Source organism: Lepisosteus oculatus, chromosome 28, assembly GCF_040954835.1.
Source record: "Lepisosteus oculatus isolate fLepOcu1 chromosome 28, fLepOcu1.hap2, whole genome shotgun sequence".
NCBI classification, from domain to species: Eukaryota; Metazoa; Chordata; class Actinopteri; order Semionotiformes; family Lepisosteidae; genus Lepisosteus; species Lepisosteus oculatus.
Window position 1 is genome coordinate 183825 of NC_090723.1, and position 16952 is coordinate 200776.

General features: G+C 40.8%; 2 protein-coding genes across 3 annotated transcripts in view; one reads left to right on the plus strand and one right to left on the minus strand.

The window, feature by feature from the left end:
* mrc2 (mannose receptor, C-type 2) overlaps nucleotides 1-7316 on the plus strand; it is a 48708-nt gene extending 41392 nt beyond the window's left edge. The window contains exons 27-30 of the mRNA XM_015361939.2: nucleotides 497-616; nucleotides 1276-1455; nucleotides 2539-2562; nucleotides 3028-7316. Of these exons, the coding sequence (XP_015217425.1) occupies nucleotides 497-616; nucleotides 1276-1455; nucleotides 2539-2562; nucleotides 3028-3248 (545 nt within the window). The 3' untranslated portion in view covers nucleotides 3249-7316. The remainder of the gene's footprint in view (nucleotides 1-496; nucleotides 617-1275; nucleotides 1456-2538; nucleotides 2563-3027) is intronic.
* A 1249-nt stretch (nucleotides 7317-8565) lies between these two features.
* becn1 (beclin 1, autophagy related) lies at nucleotides 8566-16914 on the minus strand. Of its 2 annotated transcripts, none has more exons than XM_015361940.2 (12): nucleotides 16709-16914; nucleotides 15705-15838; nucleotides 15200-15264; nucleotides 14089-14147; nucleotides 13617-13707; nucleotides 12958-13094; nucleotides 11958-12152; nucleotides 11344-11490; nucleotides 10736-10885; nucleotides 10436-10496; nucleotides 9843-10021; nucleotides 8566-9378 (listed from the first exon to the last, which is right to left on the minus strand). In XM_015361940.2, exons 2-12 carry the CDS (start codon nucleotides 15829-15831, stop codon nucleotides 9210-9212), a joined length of 1380 nt encoding a protein of 459 aa, XP_015217426.1. In that variant the 5' UTR covers nucleotides 15832-15838; nucleotides 16709-16914; the 3' UTR covers nucleotides 8566-9209. The 2 variants fall into 2 exon arrangements, with proteins under 2 accessions (XP_015217426.1, XP_006638148.1); XM_006638085.3 differs by having other exon boundaries at nucleotides 9843-9985; nucleotides 16709-16913.
* Nucleotides 16915-16952: the final 38 nt, after the last annotated feature.

Consider the following 16952-nt stretch of genomic DNA (forward strand, 5'->3'; position numbering starts at 1 on the left):
CTCTACAGGGGACACAATGGACACATTTTGTTCAGAACAGTGGCAAAGGAGCGTCCAAAATCAAAGCTTGTACAAGGAAACCAGTTAATCTCCCCCAGTAATCTAGACTCCAACACTGGCTACAGAAATGCATCTGGCTGGCTGGTCTCACTGCTGCTGTGCTGGACTGTGGAGGCTTGGATTGCTGCTGCAGTCTAATTCCAGTTGCGTAGTGCTTCCAAGCAGCTGCCGGACATAATTTTAGTGCTGCTTTGCTATTGAACCTCAGAGAGGGGTACCAGGGGGTGGGGGTTTGAATGCAGGAGGAAGTAGATGAAAAATTAGAAAGTATACAAGAGAAATGTAATAAATTTATTTAATCAAAATCTTGTTTCATTAATGACCGGGGGCTATAAGGAGCTTCATTTGCCTTTATATTGATCACTTTTCACCTTTTTTTTTCTTTCCTGTCTCTGCCGTGTTGCATCCTTCTTTGCTCAACCGTGCGGTGGCCCAGTGGGAGCGCAAATGCTGTCCATCATGGACCAGACGGAGAACAGCTTTGTGTGGGAACACATTCAGGCCTACGAGGACCAGGCCAATGGGGCATGGCTTGGTATCACCTTTAGCCAAAAAGGTCAGAGGTCACAACCCTGCCAGTATGATGGGACGGAAACAGATGGTGCACTGTGTGCCCTGCATTCTTATTCTATTATAGTCGGGTCAGAGGTCGCTTAAGGTCAGGCTGGCTCTTATCCTTGGGAGATGAGCTCCCCATAGTCATAGCTAAATGTCTATGCTATATGTCCTATATGTCCCCGTAGCTGTCCTGATGCTGTTGGCTATGGGCTGGGTGTTCCTGACTTACTCTGGAGCTCCAGTTTGCACATGAAGTAGAGTAGTTATTGCCATATGTACATTGGAATTTTTATGAACATGATCTCCTCTGTTCTGGAATTGTATTTGCAAGATACAAAGTAATAAAACTTGCAAGAATATTATCCTGCAGTATGATTAAAGACTGTTAGAGCACTAAAGAAAAATGGAAGTTTACAGAGCTGCATTTCAGAACTGTATAGATGGTGTAAGATGAATCTAAGTTGGACAGTTTTGGATGGTGCTCTAAAGACATTAAAAAACTTGTAAAGTTTCTTTAAAACTTTGGAATAAGACTCCATTAGTGAATTCAATAAGTTCTTCAAGTGGACATTTTGAAAACTGGGCGATTTACTTTGGGGGTGAGGTATTTGAGGATGGCTGTTCAGAGCTGTACTTCTGGGTCTGTGTGTGTCCCAGGGGGCAGCCTGGTCTGGCCAGAGAGCTCTGCGGTGGAGTTCACCAACTGGGAGGTGCAGGACGCAAACCTCAGCATGCTGAGCCCCAACACCTGCTTCTGGATCCAGAGCAACACCGGCGTCTGGAAGCTGGGCTCCTGCAAGAACAAGAGTCACGGCGTCGTCTGCAAGAGGCCTCGGGGTGAGGCTGGAGCGCTGTGCTGCTCCTGGGGAAGACAGATGGAAACAGCCTGTGCTAAAGAGTCGATTACAAAGGGAGCCTGAGCATTAGGGATCGCTTCTCCAACCAAATAGGTTCTACAGAAGGCAAAGCATGATAGACAGTATTTCTGCTTCTCCCTGAAGGGTCTGGCAAAAGCCAATAGGCTTTAATGGAGGAGGAGTGTCTGGGTCAGGGGTTTTCTGTCTTGGCACTGTGAAGTTGGCCTCCTTACAAATGGTACAAATTCCAAGTGTATTTGATCCTGCTGCAGTCACCATGCTGGAGCTGGGGTGGGGGAGGGACAACATTACTGGCTGAGTAATGTCACTTGCCAGAAAAATAAATCCCTAGTATCTCAGAATCCAAAGCAGTACAAATGCAACATAACAGAGGAGACCAGTTTGGTTCTCCTGTGACATTGCTGAGGGTCAGAGTGATGTCGTTCTCTGGAAAAAAATGTAACTGCTTATGTTGCTTTGGGTTTTGAGTCATACACCTATTTTCACTCCACAAACATGACTGGGAGGCATTACATGGGCGTTTATAAGGGTGTGACTTCACTGCGTTTTCAGGTTCTTGAGAGCTATAATCCTGCAGTTTGTGCACTGTAGAGGTCTTTGACCAGCAGTGGGAGGCCTATTAACAGCTGACTTGGAAAGCGCTGTAAGCAAGACCCTGTGTTCAGGAAAAGGTAATACGTGACCAATATGGGGGAGGCATTGGGTTAAAAGCTCTGATGGTTTGCATTGTTGAGGTTCAGAAAATGTTAATGAAAGTAACAAAAGTGTCTCATTTCAATGAAAGAGGCAAAAGTCTATCATTGGATGCAGTAGCTTTGCTAATCTCTTTATCCCATTAAGGTTTGAGAGTTATACATATATTACAGGTCTATTACTAAGTCAGTAAATCCTAGGGAAATCGGGTCATGCTCTTCCCACACTTTTCCAGAGCCCCAAGGACCTCTGTTAAAATTATGCTCAAGCTAAATGGAGTATCAATCCTAGCTTTTGTGCTCTGGAAATTGAATAAAAAAATTATCTCCTCTCCCTTTTCTTTCTACAGATGCTGAGTCAAGCCACGTATCTGGTAAGTATGAGGATTATTTGCTCCATTTCCCCACACTTTGGTGATGGACTTTGCATTCAAGTACAGCACAGCTCTTACAACCTTGAACGTCTGCACAATTAAGATGTCAGTACAGTATATGGGATTCTGAACATCACAAGCTTATCAGTTTTGGGTGAGGGAGTAAAAAAATGTAAAATGCCAGAAATATACAGGGTGCACAAGGAGCAGTAACATATGGCATACAATACATGCCAACAGGTAGCACTTCATCAAAGATGATGACATTACGCATCAGAGAGCAAAATCACATCTCGGGGAACCCCTTTCTTCATTCTATAAAGGATCACGTTCAAAGTACTAAGTTCAAAGTTCAAAGTTGTTCAAGTTTAACCACAGAGTGCTTATTCAATTGCTGTGAAGTATGTGGGACAAAGAGATTTGCCGAATTAATTAAATTAATCATTGCAATATTTTCCTCTGCAGCAGAGCAGGACCACATGCCCACCTTCGTCATCGTCATCGTGACGGCTGTGGCCCTGTGCCTCTTCATCGTGGCGGCCATCTACCTGTACAGGCGCAGGAGTGGGGCGGGCCGAGGCGCCTTCGAGGGGGCACGCTACAGCCGCACCAACTCCGCCCCTGCCGAGGCGGCCGAGAAGAACATCCTTGTGTCCGACATGGAGATGAACGAGCAGCCAGAGTAAGGTAGCAGCTGGGACCCAGCCAGTGTGACAGCTTCTAAAGTTGCCTAAAGGGCTGTGTTGAGCACAGCAACTTCACAAACTCACCCACAGCCGGCACATGGACGAGAACCAGCCCCTGCGCTGAGCAGGGGGAACGGCCCTTTCAGACACTCCCCCAGCACGGGCAAGAGCAGCTCCAGAATTCTCTCGCTTTCTGCTCTAAACATAATGTGTTATTTCAGGTTGTGTACTGAAGTGTTTTTTAAAGTTTGATGGCAAGTATAACACGTGATGTATATATTGTTATACTTGCTTATAACTTTTTAAAAAAATTCTAATTTGTTATGTTTAAACATGCATTCTACATTAGAGGGTATTTTTTCTGTTATTTCGCTTTGCTTTTGCTTTCCTTTTTAGTAGCAGCTTTGTTATGGCTTTGGTGAATTTCGATACTGTTGCCTGTTCCTAATCTGGATTGACTGGTTACATAAATAGCCCACATTTTAATGCTCAGTTTTATTGTGTAGTATGTGCTGTGCACCCATTGCCTCTGTGACTGGAAAGGAAGTATGGGTTCTCGGCTGTACAGCACCTGCTGGAGGTAAAACTGTGCTCAGAGGCTGAGGTACAAGCCCAACATTCATGCAGGCCTTTGGTGGAAAGTTTGTCCTGTGATTCCAGAGGACCACCAAGCCTGTGGAGTGTTAGAGGTCTTCTACCGTGTGACATTAACCCTCTTGTATTTTTTGTGCTCTGGGGGCAGTTTGTGCTAGTACAAGGTGCTGTAGGGATTACGGATGTTATTGGGAATACCATGCCTGTCAGAATGCCATCTGAAACATCAAATCCCGTCATGTTATCTTTACGGTCAAGGCTGCACAAAGACTTGAGCTTGTATTCTACATTTTCATGATATACCTTTGCAGCTTCTCACTCAGATAATTAATAACTTTTTTCACAGCAATCCATTTGTGAGATTAGCATATAATTTCAGATATCTGTCACTCTCCTTTGATCCTGATGGGGGAAACATAAGAATTAAATTCCATATTTGTCATAGAAGTGTTGAATCTGTAAAAAAGACCAGCTATTTTAGTTTTGCTTGTTCTTACAAATAATCAGATCAAGACATTAACACTCTGTGTTTGATCATACTCGCCACAAATTCAATATAAATTATTAAAGGTTGGGGAACTGGCAGTACTACAAGTAGAGGGCTATGTTATGGATTTTAATTTTAATTGGCTTTACAGTACTGTGAAAATAATTCAATGAAACTGTGTGGGTAGGAGGCAAACTCTGATATGTAATGAAAAAAGATCAGGAGCATAAAATTACCAGACAGATGTAAAATACTGAACTTATTCAGCACACACAGAAGCTGGCTTCCAGTGTACCTTGAGGAAAAGTTTAATACAGTTGAAAACGATAGCCGAGCTTTGTGCTTGTTCCCTGTGATGGAGAACCTGTTGGAATACTTCAGGGTCTAGTCTGACGTTATGAGGAGGTATACATTTTTCATGAAGCGGCTATTAGCTAAAGCAGCTACTCCTGATGAAGAATTACTTCCTTGAAAATAAAACGTCTTGATTTGCCTGGATTTCCTGATGTGTTGGGTGCGTTGTGGAAATTCTTCCAGTTAAGGTCCATTTGACTCAGTAGTCCAGGGCTGGTTAGCTCTTTCAAGCTTGAAAGGATATCTCTCTGGATTAATCTCATGAATAACTATAGTGCAGAAAGGAAAAGTGAATTGGAAATAACTTGAGTGCTTTTTACCTGGTCTGGACTACTGAATAAATGATTTCTTGGAGTACGTAAAAGGGTACACATTTCTAACAAATAAATCATTTAAATATGAAACAACAAGAACCTAGATCTGAGCTATGATTTTGCCTCTGCATGCCAAGTATTATACATTTTATATGCACAGGATTTTTGCAAGGATTTTCCATTATGCATTGCTTTTTTAAAACAATTTGAGTGGTGTATTTCCTATTGACAGTGTAGATGGCATGAAGGATTCTTACTGGCAGTCGGTGTGTATCTGAGCAGGACAGTAGCACATTCTTGATCATCTTGTCAACTGGGGCAGTTTCCAAAATGCAACAAAAAAGTGAGACATACTTGAAATACTTTGTTTGAATATTGTTAAGCCTTGAGAGGACTAGATGTTCTTGTTTTATTGTGCTAAATGAAATCATTTAAGCTTTCTGGGAGGGATTGTATTACTGATTAAACAGATTAATCTCCCTAATCTTCTGTTTCTTGTAGCAGCTGTTTTAAGGGTGTGCAGTGAGCAATGTGTTGTTTTCAGTGGAAGGGATGACCACTGATATTATTGGTTTATTGGTAACATTCTTAAAATGAGTTTTTGAGACTATTTTAGAAAGGATGTTCTGATTAGAATCAGAATTCCACTTTTCTATGCAACAGCTGAACTTGGTACAAGTAAAGGTCAAGTTCACAATTTAAAGTAGGAATTTAAAATGCAATGTCTCGGCTCTTTACTTTTTCCTTTGCACTCAACGCATGCTGACATATAGCAGAACCTTCTCGTAATTGTAGTTCAATGTGACATTTCTCTTATTACCCAGCTAAATGTTTACTCACTATACTTATTGAATCCCATTAACCTGTAGAAAAATTACCGGCATATCACAATGCTTGCTTTTTGTATGATAAAATTGCCGTTTAATTTGTAATCAAGAGTAACTCTAGAAACATCTCCACGTAAAACATCCCCTGGAAACATGCCTAGGTTGCAACTCTGTGGCTAGTACACTCACTCACACAGACAAAGCCTAATGTAAAATGCCAGTCTTTAATCTGCAATGTAATGGATTGTTTTTTTGGGGAGCACTTTTGAAGCATTAAAAGAGAAGTTTAGGAGTGTGATGTGGTTCAACACTGGACGTTGGTCACATGGCCCCTGCAGTTCCTCTGGGCTCCCGGGAAAGAATTATCATTTTAAAATTGACTATAAATGCAGTTTATTAAAAGACAGTGGTATGAATCAAAAGGCCCATTTTCTGAAAGCTTGGAAGGTTTTTAAGAGACCTTTTAAATGTCAGACAGACAGAGTCTCTACAGGGCTTTGGTGTTGTTGTGTGGTTGTATTGCATCTGAAAATACAGTGTAGAGCTTTTCAGGATTCCTTTCCTTTAAACATGTTTAGGAGTGTGAAAGATGGACTTTGTTGAAGCAGTGACAGCTATAGTTCCCCAAAAAGAAATGAACTTACTGCTGGAGTATTGTCAGTTGGGAATAAAGACACTACGTTCAGATAACTAAAGCTTGAAACACTGAAGTGGATCCTGCTCTGGTGTGAGAAATAGTTTGAATGTGTCCAGCTCGTTAGTAACTGAACATGGACCAAAGAGATTTGCGTGAGATTCTTCTCTTTAATCACTAGTTCCTCTGATTTTTCGGTTTAGACTTTTAAATGGAGGCCGAAAAAGGTTTTGATACTGTCTTTATTTTTTGTTATATTAAAGAAACTGGAAAAGGGCCCACAGAATAGAAGGTGGCCGTTGTCTTGATTTATTTTGCTAAAGTATTTCCGTTGCTCAGAATGATTATAGTAATTTTATACAAATATGCTACAAGTTTAAGGGCACATCTCATGATAAAAGAAAAATTAGACTCAGTCAAGGTGAGACGAGAATATCTGGTAACTGTTTCTCTGGAAGGGAAGATGTAATTTCTGTGATTGCTCTTGTGGATGTGTTCACAGTGGTTTGTGAGGTTGTGATTGTTGGAAGACTTAACTTTACTGCGCAGGATCTATTCCCTAGGGACATCCAACTGTTTAGAATAAGAACTGGACTGAAAGAAATTTGCAGCGAAGATTGCAGTTTTCTTTTCTGCTCAAGAACAGTGCTGTACAGCCCTGACTGGTACTCTGCATTACTCCAAGGTTACTCGTTCAGGGGCAGTACTGGACTGTTTCCAGCTCATCCCTGCACTTCAGTCTGGGACTGTAATGCAGGGTGCTTTTTTGTACATTTTGTGTCTCTGTAAAGTCAATTTACTGATAAACAATTACCTTTTTTTAAATAAATGATTAAAATATATTCGCTTTATTAAAAATATTTGCACTCGTTTTTGTTTCTCTGGACACATGGGATCAGCAGTGTTTACAAATGCTTTTTTATGTTTCGTTGAGCTTCAAGGTGGACCTTTTGTCAATTAATCTAAGTACTGTTTAAAGTTTCAGAGATTTCAGACTTCTCTGGAAATCCAAGTATCCCTGGCAAATGGCAAATATTGAGCGTGCATTACAGGAAAACACATGTGTACACCAAGACATGTAGCGCTAAGCTAGTTGATATTTTTTCCTATTCTGTAGCATGTTTAATCAAACCAAAGGAGCAGCTTGTAAGCCAATCTTGGTAGAGATTACAAGGTCTGTGGCCTGGGTTTTCAAATTTCTTTCACTCTAAAACAGCTGTTTATCTTTGCAAAAAACAGCAAATTAAAACTATTGCTAGGGATTTCTGTCCTGACCGCCCCCCAGTTATCATCAATGTGAAGACTTTTGTGATCCTAACACTTTTTTTACAATGAAATTGTAACTGCTTACTATGATCCAAAAACTGGCCTTTGAAAATCATAATTCTGAAGAATTTACCTCCATGCCCAAATTGTTTTTTAGGTCAGGGTTAAGTGAGGTTCACTTACATCCCATACAACCTATATCATTTTGAGGAAAGGACAATTTGTAAACCTGTTTTTTTAACTTTCTTATAACAGAAGAAGCCAAGTGGTGTTTTTTTACCAAGATACTTCTCTACAAGTGCAAGGTTTGCTAAAAATATTGTAGGAACACCACCTTGTTTCAAAGCTTTCAAAAATTCATTGTAATTACCCTCTTACTATGTAGTTTCCATAAAAAAGGTGCTGTATACCTTAAGGCACACTTAGAACAGTAATTGAAAAGGAAAAGTGAAATTCTAAGAACATAAAAGTGACAAAATGATAGGTCATTATTATTTCCCAACTCACTCAGTGATTCCATCATTGCATCAACATCAGAGTACCGTGGTCATCCATGCCACACAATGATACGGCATGTATTCTAGTATTGGAACAAAATCAGGCTAAAACATTTACACTCAGGTGGAGTAAATCTGTAGTTCAGAGAAGTAGAGCTGATGAAGAACAGAAGAGCAAAACCTTTAGAGTGATTGTGTTTGCACAAAACTGGTTCCTGGTGCTATTCACAGAGGTCTGTCCAGGAATGGCAGCCACAGGCTTTATGGGCATCACTGCCACTGAAAATACCTGCAGGGAAATTTACCTATTCAGTAACACAAGTAAAATCCCCATAGCCTTCCAGTACATGAAATATAATTTATTAAGGTTGAAGTATTAATGGTTTTCTTTTCTGGATTCCTTTTTATTATGTAAAGGGATGGATCAATCTTTAATCTATTAAAATCATTTCAGCTGAATGAACACAGATGTAAATGATCGCTCCCCATACCGTTTTAAATTCTCAGTAGTTTCCTGAAGGGATAGGGTCATATTTCACTAATACAACCCCTATACAGTGTAACCCCTATCCAGTCTCATATACAGACCAGATTTGTAGAGAATAAATTCCATTAGAATGTCATTTTCTACAATGGGTAAGATATGTCAATCGATATCCCAGAACTTGAAACGTATTAGATTGAATTAAATTCATTCCTGTTCATTTCCTGCTGTGGATGGGTTTCCCTGCTCTAGTCAATGCAGGTTAGAGCTCACTCCGGGCAGCAGCAGCAGGCTGTTGTACAGATGTGCACCTCTTACGGATTGCTAGCAGCTCGGAAAACATGTTTTATGGCAGATTTTATAACTGAGTAAAAATAAAAGTTCAAACTTCTGGATAAGGAGTAAACAAGTTCCATGAACTGTATGTAGTTGTCAAGATACAAAATCCTTTTGCAGCAATATTGGCAGCAATGTGGCATGTGAGTCCAAGGATGGAGTAATGCGTCACTTGTTATAGAACTGAGAGGACACCCAGGCAAGTCCCCACTTCAGGTTGGTAAGCATGAACTTGAGGGCTTTGGTCCACTGCTCCTCTGAGTTGAACTGGGTTTTGATGGAATAGGAGCCTCCACTCCCTCCGGTATCTTCAATTTTTCCCTTTTCCACATCCATCCTGTGGCAGGAAGAAGACAGTTTTACTTCACATTGATGTGACCCCTTCCAAAGGTTTACAGCTCAAATGGGTCAGGCAGACATGGGCTGGCAGGGCCAACGTAATTCTATTGACTCTAGTTTTGTTCTTGTGAAGCTGTGTCACACTTCTTCATGCATTTGCAGGTATGATTGTAAAACCTGACCTTGTGTCAAGTGCCAAAGCTCTGCAAGATATACTTCTTACATTAACCATAATCCTTATTTTTGCTCTAATCCTCAATCTTATCGTAACCCTAACATGTGGAACTGCACAAGGTATTAAATCAGAATTCATCATGAAGTTGCAGCCATTATTTTGTCATGTATCTGGATAAAAAAAAAGACAAACTGTCTTCAATCAGAATTTGTCACAAAATGACATGAACTGCAGTTCTTAGGGGCTAACAGGACAGGCCTTGCTCCTCAATCAACTAGGCTACTTGCCTGTAGGGCAGACAGAAACCTGTGTCCCCTTTCTCCACTTCTTCCTTAAACTGCTGCACGCAGTCCAGGAAGGCCACCATGGCGTGGTCAAACTTGTTGTCCCAGAAAAAGCGCAGGCCTCCAGAGCAGTAGAGTGGCAGCTCCTGCAGCCCCAGGGAGAGGAAAGACTCATTCAGGTGCTGCTGAAAGGCCACAAGTCACTAAAGACACAGCACCGGCTTCAGGTCAAACGTCAGAATACAGAATTGTTATTGTTATTGTTTTTTCAACAATAACAAGAAGAGGTTATTCTCAAACTCTTTGTAGTTACATTTCTGTGAGTCATGTAGGCATGACTGTTCATTCAGATCAAGGATAGCAAAACCCACAGACTGGCAGTTGGTCTCTGCAAACTCCTCCAGGCAAACTAATGAAGTAATAAAGGTCTTTGTAATAATGTAAAACAGAATCTGCTGTTTGCTTCTTTTCTGACCACTGGGAAAGCTGCTTTTTTATTTTGTAAAACACTTGACCAATTTTCAACAACAAGGGCAAGACCATATACTGCATCCTGAAATCAATCAAAGGCTGTAAACTCAAGACAGATCCATTACCTTAGACTTATCCGAGAGTGACTCCAAATATGAGTGATTGCCATACGGGACCAGACGATATCTGTGGAAAGAAATTGTACTTATAACTTGCCACGGAGTTAAGAGATTTCAAATATTTCTTAAGGTATGCATCCTTTCAGGACAACTACTACTACCTTCAGTAAATGGAATTTCTTGTTAATACATATGGGGAGATGCACCATATCTGAATTAGAAATAAAAATGAAGTAAAACAGTTTTTGTATGACAGGCTCCTGATTTCACACAGCACCCAGCAAGTGACTGCACAGGGATCCCCACCTCTGGAAGCGCAGGCCCATCTTGTTGGCCAGGGCGTGAAGAAGCAGAACGGTCTGTCCCCAGGCTGCATTGATCTCATTCCACTCGACGGGAACGCTGGGCAGCCGACCCAGACGGAAGTTATTGATTGTCCCGAACTGGCCACTGTGCCTGCAGGCAGGAAGGGAGAGACAATGACGAGGGAAAATAATACTACTGTGTGCCAAATTACAGCACTGAGCTGGGGCCTCTTATATAGGTGACAGAGTCTATTCAATTAAAAATGGCGTTGGCACTCCAATCTGAGTTTCAGGAAAACAAAGGAATTCAGCGTTCTTGAAGAGGTGCCAGCCCAATAACCATTTCATGTTTCAGGAAAGACCTATATTATTATAAGAATCAACTGTACATAGCAACTTTCATTTTACATTATATGTAAATTACACTGTAAAATAAAATGAAAGATCTAGGTATACAGAAATTAAAACAGTAAATTAAACAATTAAGAGCTAAAGTACAAAGGTGAGTTTTAAGATAGGATTTGACAGTGCTAAATAGCAAGATCTGATATGGGATGGGAAGATCCAGTTCCCAGTCTCAGATCAACAGAACAGGAAGTGCAGTCTTACCAGATGTGGAAGGTGGCATTGAAGACGTTGGTTTTCTTTAGCTTGTCCAGCTGGATCTGGGCGTAGCGCATCTGGTTGTCCACACTCTTCAGCTCATCATCCAGCTCCAGCTGCTGCCTCTTGAACTCGCTGTACTCCTTCTGGTATCTGCAGGGGCAGCAGTGTGCTTACGCAGTCTCATGTCAGTGCAGCAGTACAGTATCTTAATAATGCTTATTCAAAATAATATTTGTTCAACCCACTGGGAAAAGACCCCAGGGCAGACCTAGGACATGCTGGAGGGATTATACCCCTTTCTCCAGAAGCAGCTGGAGACTGCTGCTGGGGAAGGGAAGTCTGGTCTGCTCTGCTCAGCCTGTTACCACTGTGACCCTCACCAGGAGTAAGTGGTTTTTGAAAATGATGATGACAATCAAGCTTCATACTGAGAAACAGGAAATTGTTCCCTATGTGTTGTTAAAGCATAAAGGTTTTGGAGAACTTCAGCACATATCATCATCTAAAAAAGGCAAAGTAGTAAGAAGAGCCTGACCAGCCCTGAACAGCATGCGTTTTGAGCAGAAGCAGCTGCAGAAGTTTCTGGTGCCCCTGTGTGCATCAGGCTGCTTACTCACTGCTGCTCCTCTCGCTCCAGCTCCTCTGTGTGGGCTCGTCCCCGGGCAAGCTCTTCCGCCACAGTCTTGCGCTGGCCCTCGATAGCCTCCAGCTCCTGGATCAGCTGCTCCTCCTCGGCGCTCAGCTTCCTCAGCTCTGCCAACAGGGAGCCCTCCTCTTCCTCCCTCATCTGAGACAGCAGCTCCAGGCAGTTCCTGATGGGACACAGGCTTCAGCTGAGAATCCACAACCATCTTAAATAACAAATGCACTTTGGGGTTGAAGGCCTCCTCCCCCAGAGCAAAGGGGTTCCTCTTCTTTTGTTTAGAATTTTTTCAGCCAAACTGTTAAAAATTGGCAGGAGTTCATCTGGAGTATGGTACCAGTGCAAAAATCATTTGCATGAAATAAGAAGAGGTTACAAAGGAAAGAAGATGATTTGGCTCATCTCGTTCATTTGGTTTTTTAAGAGCTAACTGATCCTATGATTTTAAATTTCAAAGTGATCTATTACAGGCCAGGCTTCAACAACATGGCTTGTTGTAGACTCTCACAACCTTTTGTGTAAAGAAATGTTTCATGTTCTTAGCTAAATACACATATCCATATTTATTATTATATTAATATTAATAATAATAATTATTAATTATTATTAATTAATTAATAATTATTAATTATTATTAATAATTTAATATTTATTAAATTATTATTTGCCAGTCGATGGGTATTTCTGCTGTGTTGAGTATGAAGAGCTTTGCTAACTACCTCAAACAGCATTTGCAGTTTCCTTAAATTAAACTGGAAAAAATACCTCAGGGTTGGGAGATTTCTTTTCATGAGCTGTTAACAACCATCTTCTATCTTTCTTCTTACAAAGAAATCTGGATTTATGAGTAGTGATTTGCACGAGAGTGATCGTTTTACTTTACTCTGGGTCTTCTTTTGCTAGGCCAGCTCCGAAGATTAGGCCAAAAACATGCCAGATCCCCACTGGCTCTGCATCAGGAACAGAGCACTCACTTGTAATTCTGGCACTCATTCTCAGTGATGTTGAGCTGGGAGTCCAGGTGGTCTAGCAGTGTGTCAGTACACTCCTCACACAAGGGGTGGTCCACATCTGTCTGGCCAGACATAATGTCAAACAGATCACTGGTCACCTGAGAGCAGCAGGGAAAGAAGCAGAGAACAAGCATAGCTTACATACCTCTCTCTGCAGACAGGTGCAGAGTGATGCTTCTGAACTGAGGACTAAGATCCCACCACAGATGTATATCTTGCTAAAAACACATTTATACAAACAGAGGATTAAACTTTTCCATAATTTAGCCAGTTTTTTTCCTACTGGTGATCAGAGAGAAGTAAAAATATTTTATATAAATTTAACTGTAACAGCATACTCCAGTGTTTACTGACAGCACAGGGAAAATTTTTATGTCTACTGACTCAAAGTTCATGGAAAACTGACTTACACAAAGAAATCTTGTTCTTGAATTGTGGGAGGAATGGAGCCTAGAGTTGGTATATGAAATAAACTAGCCATTTTGTTAAATGGACAGTTTTGAGAACTGTCAAGAAAGAGCCAGAACAGATTCCAGGATCTAATATGTAAGAATAAACAATTGAGCTGAGCAACTTTCTCCACTCTCACCTTTGACCTTTCTTATGGTCTGAACTGTTACCTTCAATCGCCGGCTCAGGTTTTCCATGGTGCCACCATCAGAAGCCTCCCCAATCAGAGTGAAGCTGTTGGCACTCTCTGTAGACAGCATTCTGGACCACAGGAAAGACAGTCACATATTCACCAAAGTACCACAGCACTCTCCCAATTTTAAACCATGGATTTCTCTGGATCCTTCAATGAACCAGTTTCTGGATGAACTAGATGCAAGAATGAGAAAGACAGGCTGAATGGCCGTTTCCTTTCTACTGTATGCTCTTATTTGACTAAATGTGGGACAAAGACAGACTACACAATGTAAACCATTTGTGCACTCAGGATACAAAAAGATCATTTTTAGTAGGATTCGAAAAACTTTGAGCCTTTTCCTTTGCAGTGAACATCCAACATCATTAATCTAAATGGAAAGATGGTCTAGAGTGCAGCTGACAGCAGAATGAAGGCACACGCAGTATAAAGGTGGGCTAGCTCACCGAGCAGGAGGGATGTACTTCCTGGATACTCCATCTTGCTTGTTTTCCACAAATGTCTCCTGAAAACAAGCACAGAGTCTGCTGCATATTCATCGTGAATTACAAAGTGAAAAGACAAAACACTTTTCAAAGAGAACCATTAAGTAAACGGTGTATATATATATATCATGTTAAAAACTGAACACCAGATCTAACTAGTTATGCAAAAAATGACTGGGGGCTGAAAGCTTGGTGCAGAAAACGGGTTCGGGACTACTGGACTCAGGGGATCTGCTGGGACAAGAGGAGCCAACAGACAGGCAGAGAGGCAGCAAAGCATCAGGAAGCGCAGTGGAGAAGAGGAGTATTTACATGAGGAACAGGGGGCAACAGGCCAACCCTGGTGGGATCAGGAAAAGCCAGCAGAGCAGTATCAACAAACTTAAAACCAGTAATACAATACTACTGAAGTTCAATGCTTGGAGAAGAAGAATTAAACCCAAGGCTACTGCATTAACAAGGAACTATGACATCATTGGAATAGTCAAAACACAGCTAAGGAAGGATGAATATCAAATTAATGGCAACACATTGTTTCCAAAAGGCAGGTTGGACAGAAGCCTGGGATTTGGGTGATATATATATATAAAATTAACTAGTTAATTAACAAACTTAGCCGACAAACACAAAACACAAATTCTAAGGGCCTAACAGGTGAATGTCACAGATTTTAATAGACTGGGAAAGAGTACATAAGAGCAAAAGTGGCTGTTTGCTCTGAGACTCAGCCAAGGAAAGTCCTTGAAAAAATTTGCCTAAAATCACATTCAATCACAGAACCTTTTGAACTATGACACACTGTAAACTGTTGCAGGGACCGACCGAAAACATGCATACACTCTTCCATGCAGGTATGGCACAGCACCCATTCAGCTAATATTTATTTTTTACATCTCTGGCTAGAAATATTAATGCCAAACCTGTTCTCCAAATATTCAATGGCTTTTCTTTAAAAAAAAGCAGCACAAACAGTAGCTTCTCGGCTACTTAACTAAAAATCACTCACAATAATCTGACCAAACACTTCTCGTTTGCTTCCATTCTTATATCTTTTAAACAATGCTAAACCCACCTTTGGTACATTGTCATCCCCGTTGCTTTCATCAGGTTTTATATGGGTTACAGTGACTAATGGAGCTGGAAACAACAAGCAAAACATCAGCTTAATTTCTGAACAAACACTGTATTTTACTTCTGCACAGAGCACAGAGCTGAAGTTGTTATAGTTAGTCTTTTCTCAACCACTTTCTAGTATCTAAGAGGCTAGCAACCTCTTTGTGCTCTCTCCTTTCAATGAGAGGTGAAGCGCAGGTTGTTTTGTAATGGTTGTGACTCAGCAGCGTGTAGTATCATTCACCTCCAGTTCATGTTAGTTTGAATAAAAGCATTTGCTGCTTAATATCAATAAATACATGGATTATTGTGTTTGTCTCCTCCAACATGAGTCACAGAATAAAATCAATGAAAATTAACATTTTCAAAGAAAATAATCCTTTAAAGATGGGAATATCATAGACACTTCTTTTTATGTCATAAATCATTTAGTACAAACAGCCTCTGACCATCAGTAAGGTTACCTATGAGCTCCTGGATGGTGACTTTGTCCAGCACGTTGAAGGAAGTGTCCAGTTTCAGAGGCTGGCTGCACCTCTGACACACAAAGCTCACCTGCATTGTAGAGCTGGAAGATTTGGAGGCCTCCATTGCTGTGCTGCAGTAATAATAAGAATAATAATTTTTAGCACTGGTTGGCTATCCAATGAAATGCATCCTTGCACTTCTGGGCTTGGCTAAAATCTTATTTGCTTAAGAAATGCATCAGCCACATCAGTTTGGAAGACCTTGATTTCAATATACTTGGTATTCGTCATTTACCCAGGTTTTTCTATTTTTTTCCCCACTACCTATATGTTAAATGTACAAATATTGTAGCCGCGTACATTGCAAACCTAGTAGATCTGGATAGCGGGAAAAAACATTCTAAGTGATACAATTTACACTTTTACAATATCATTGAACCCTTTTAGAAATCACAACCATGATTAATCGGCATGTGGAATGGTACTCGAGCACAGCTTCATGCTATTATAAAACCATTTCATGTATAGAAAAAAAGACCACTGACAATACTGCAATAGTGAAACAACAGAACAACAGTATTCTGTTGTCGAATATTCTCACTATGTAACAAACATATCTTGCTATAACTCAATCTTACAACTTATATTACCCACCGAGCCATATGCCGTTTACTCAATAAAACGAATAATATTTAAATCTTAGAGAACTAATTTTAAACGAATTACACCTAGAGAATCACAACAGATCAAGGGGCTTACAGTAAGTGCTGTGGTCATGCATTAATTCAGCGAATGCTTTCGGATATTTTGCCTGTATTTTCATAATATTCACAACTCTTACGTCGTGAATTATACTGAAATACTCACTGCCGTCGCTGTATTTAGCACACAGATTGCAAATTATTCGCCTTAAGGTCTCTGTGTCTGGGAAAAGCACTGTCGCGGCTTCAAAACTCACTTCCTGCACTGAACAACAACAATCACACCCTGGCCAGCCTTACCCTTCTTATAGTAGCAGGGGATCACTGTCATGTAGATCCAATAATGGCACGTCCGTTATGACAACATATGAAAACCCACAAATGTTTTATGATTACAAAAATAAATAAATCGCTAACAGTTTGACAACAGACAGCAGTTTGCTTTCCCTTTTCTGCAGCCCCGGACTTCCGTCTTCTCCGTGTTTTCCAGGAAATGACGACACGGTTCCGGGCACGTGCGAATGTTGAGCTGGTCGTGAGCGCT

Coding starts and splice junctions, on each gene's coding strand:
- becn1 (XM_015361940.2), bottom strand. CDS start 15,831: ATGGAGGCCTCCAAATCTTCCAGCTCTACAATGCAGGTGAGCTTTGTG. Junction 14,148..15,199: donor GGGATGACAATGTACCAAAG/GTGGGTTTAGCA, acceptor GCTTGTTTTCAG/GAGACATTTGTGGAAAACAA. Junction 10,022..10,435: donor CACTCTCGGATAAGTCTAAG/GTAATGGATCTG, acceptor GCCTTTCAGCAG/CACCTGAATGAGTCTTTCCT.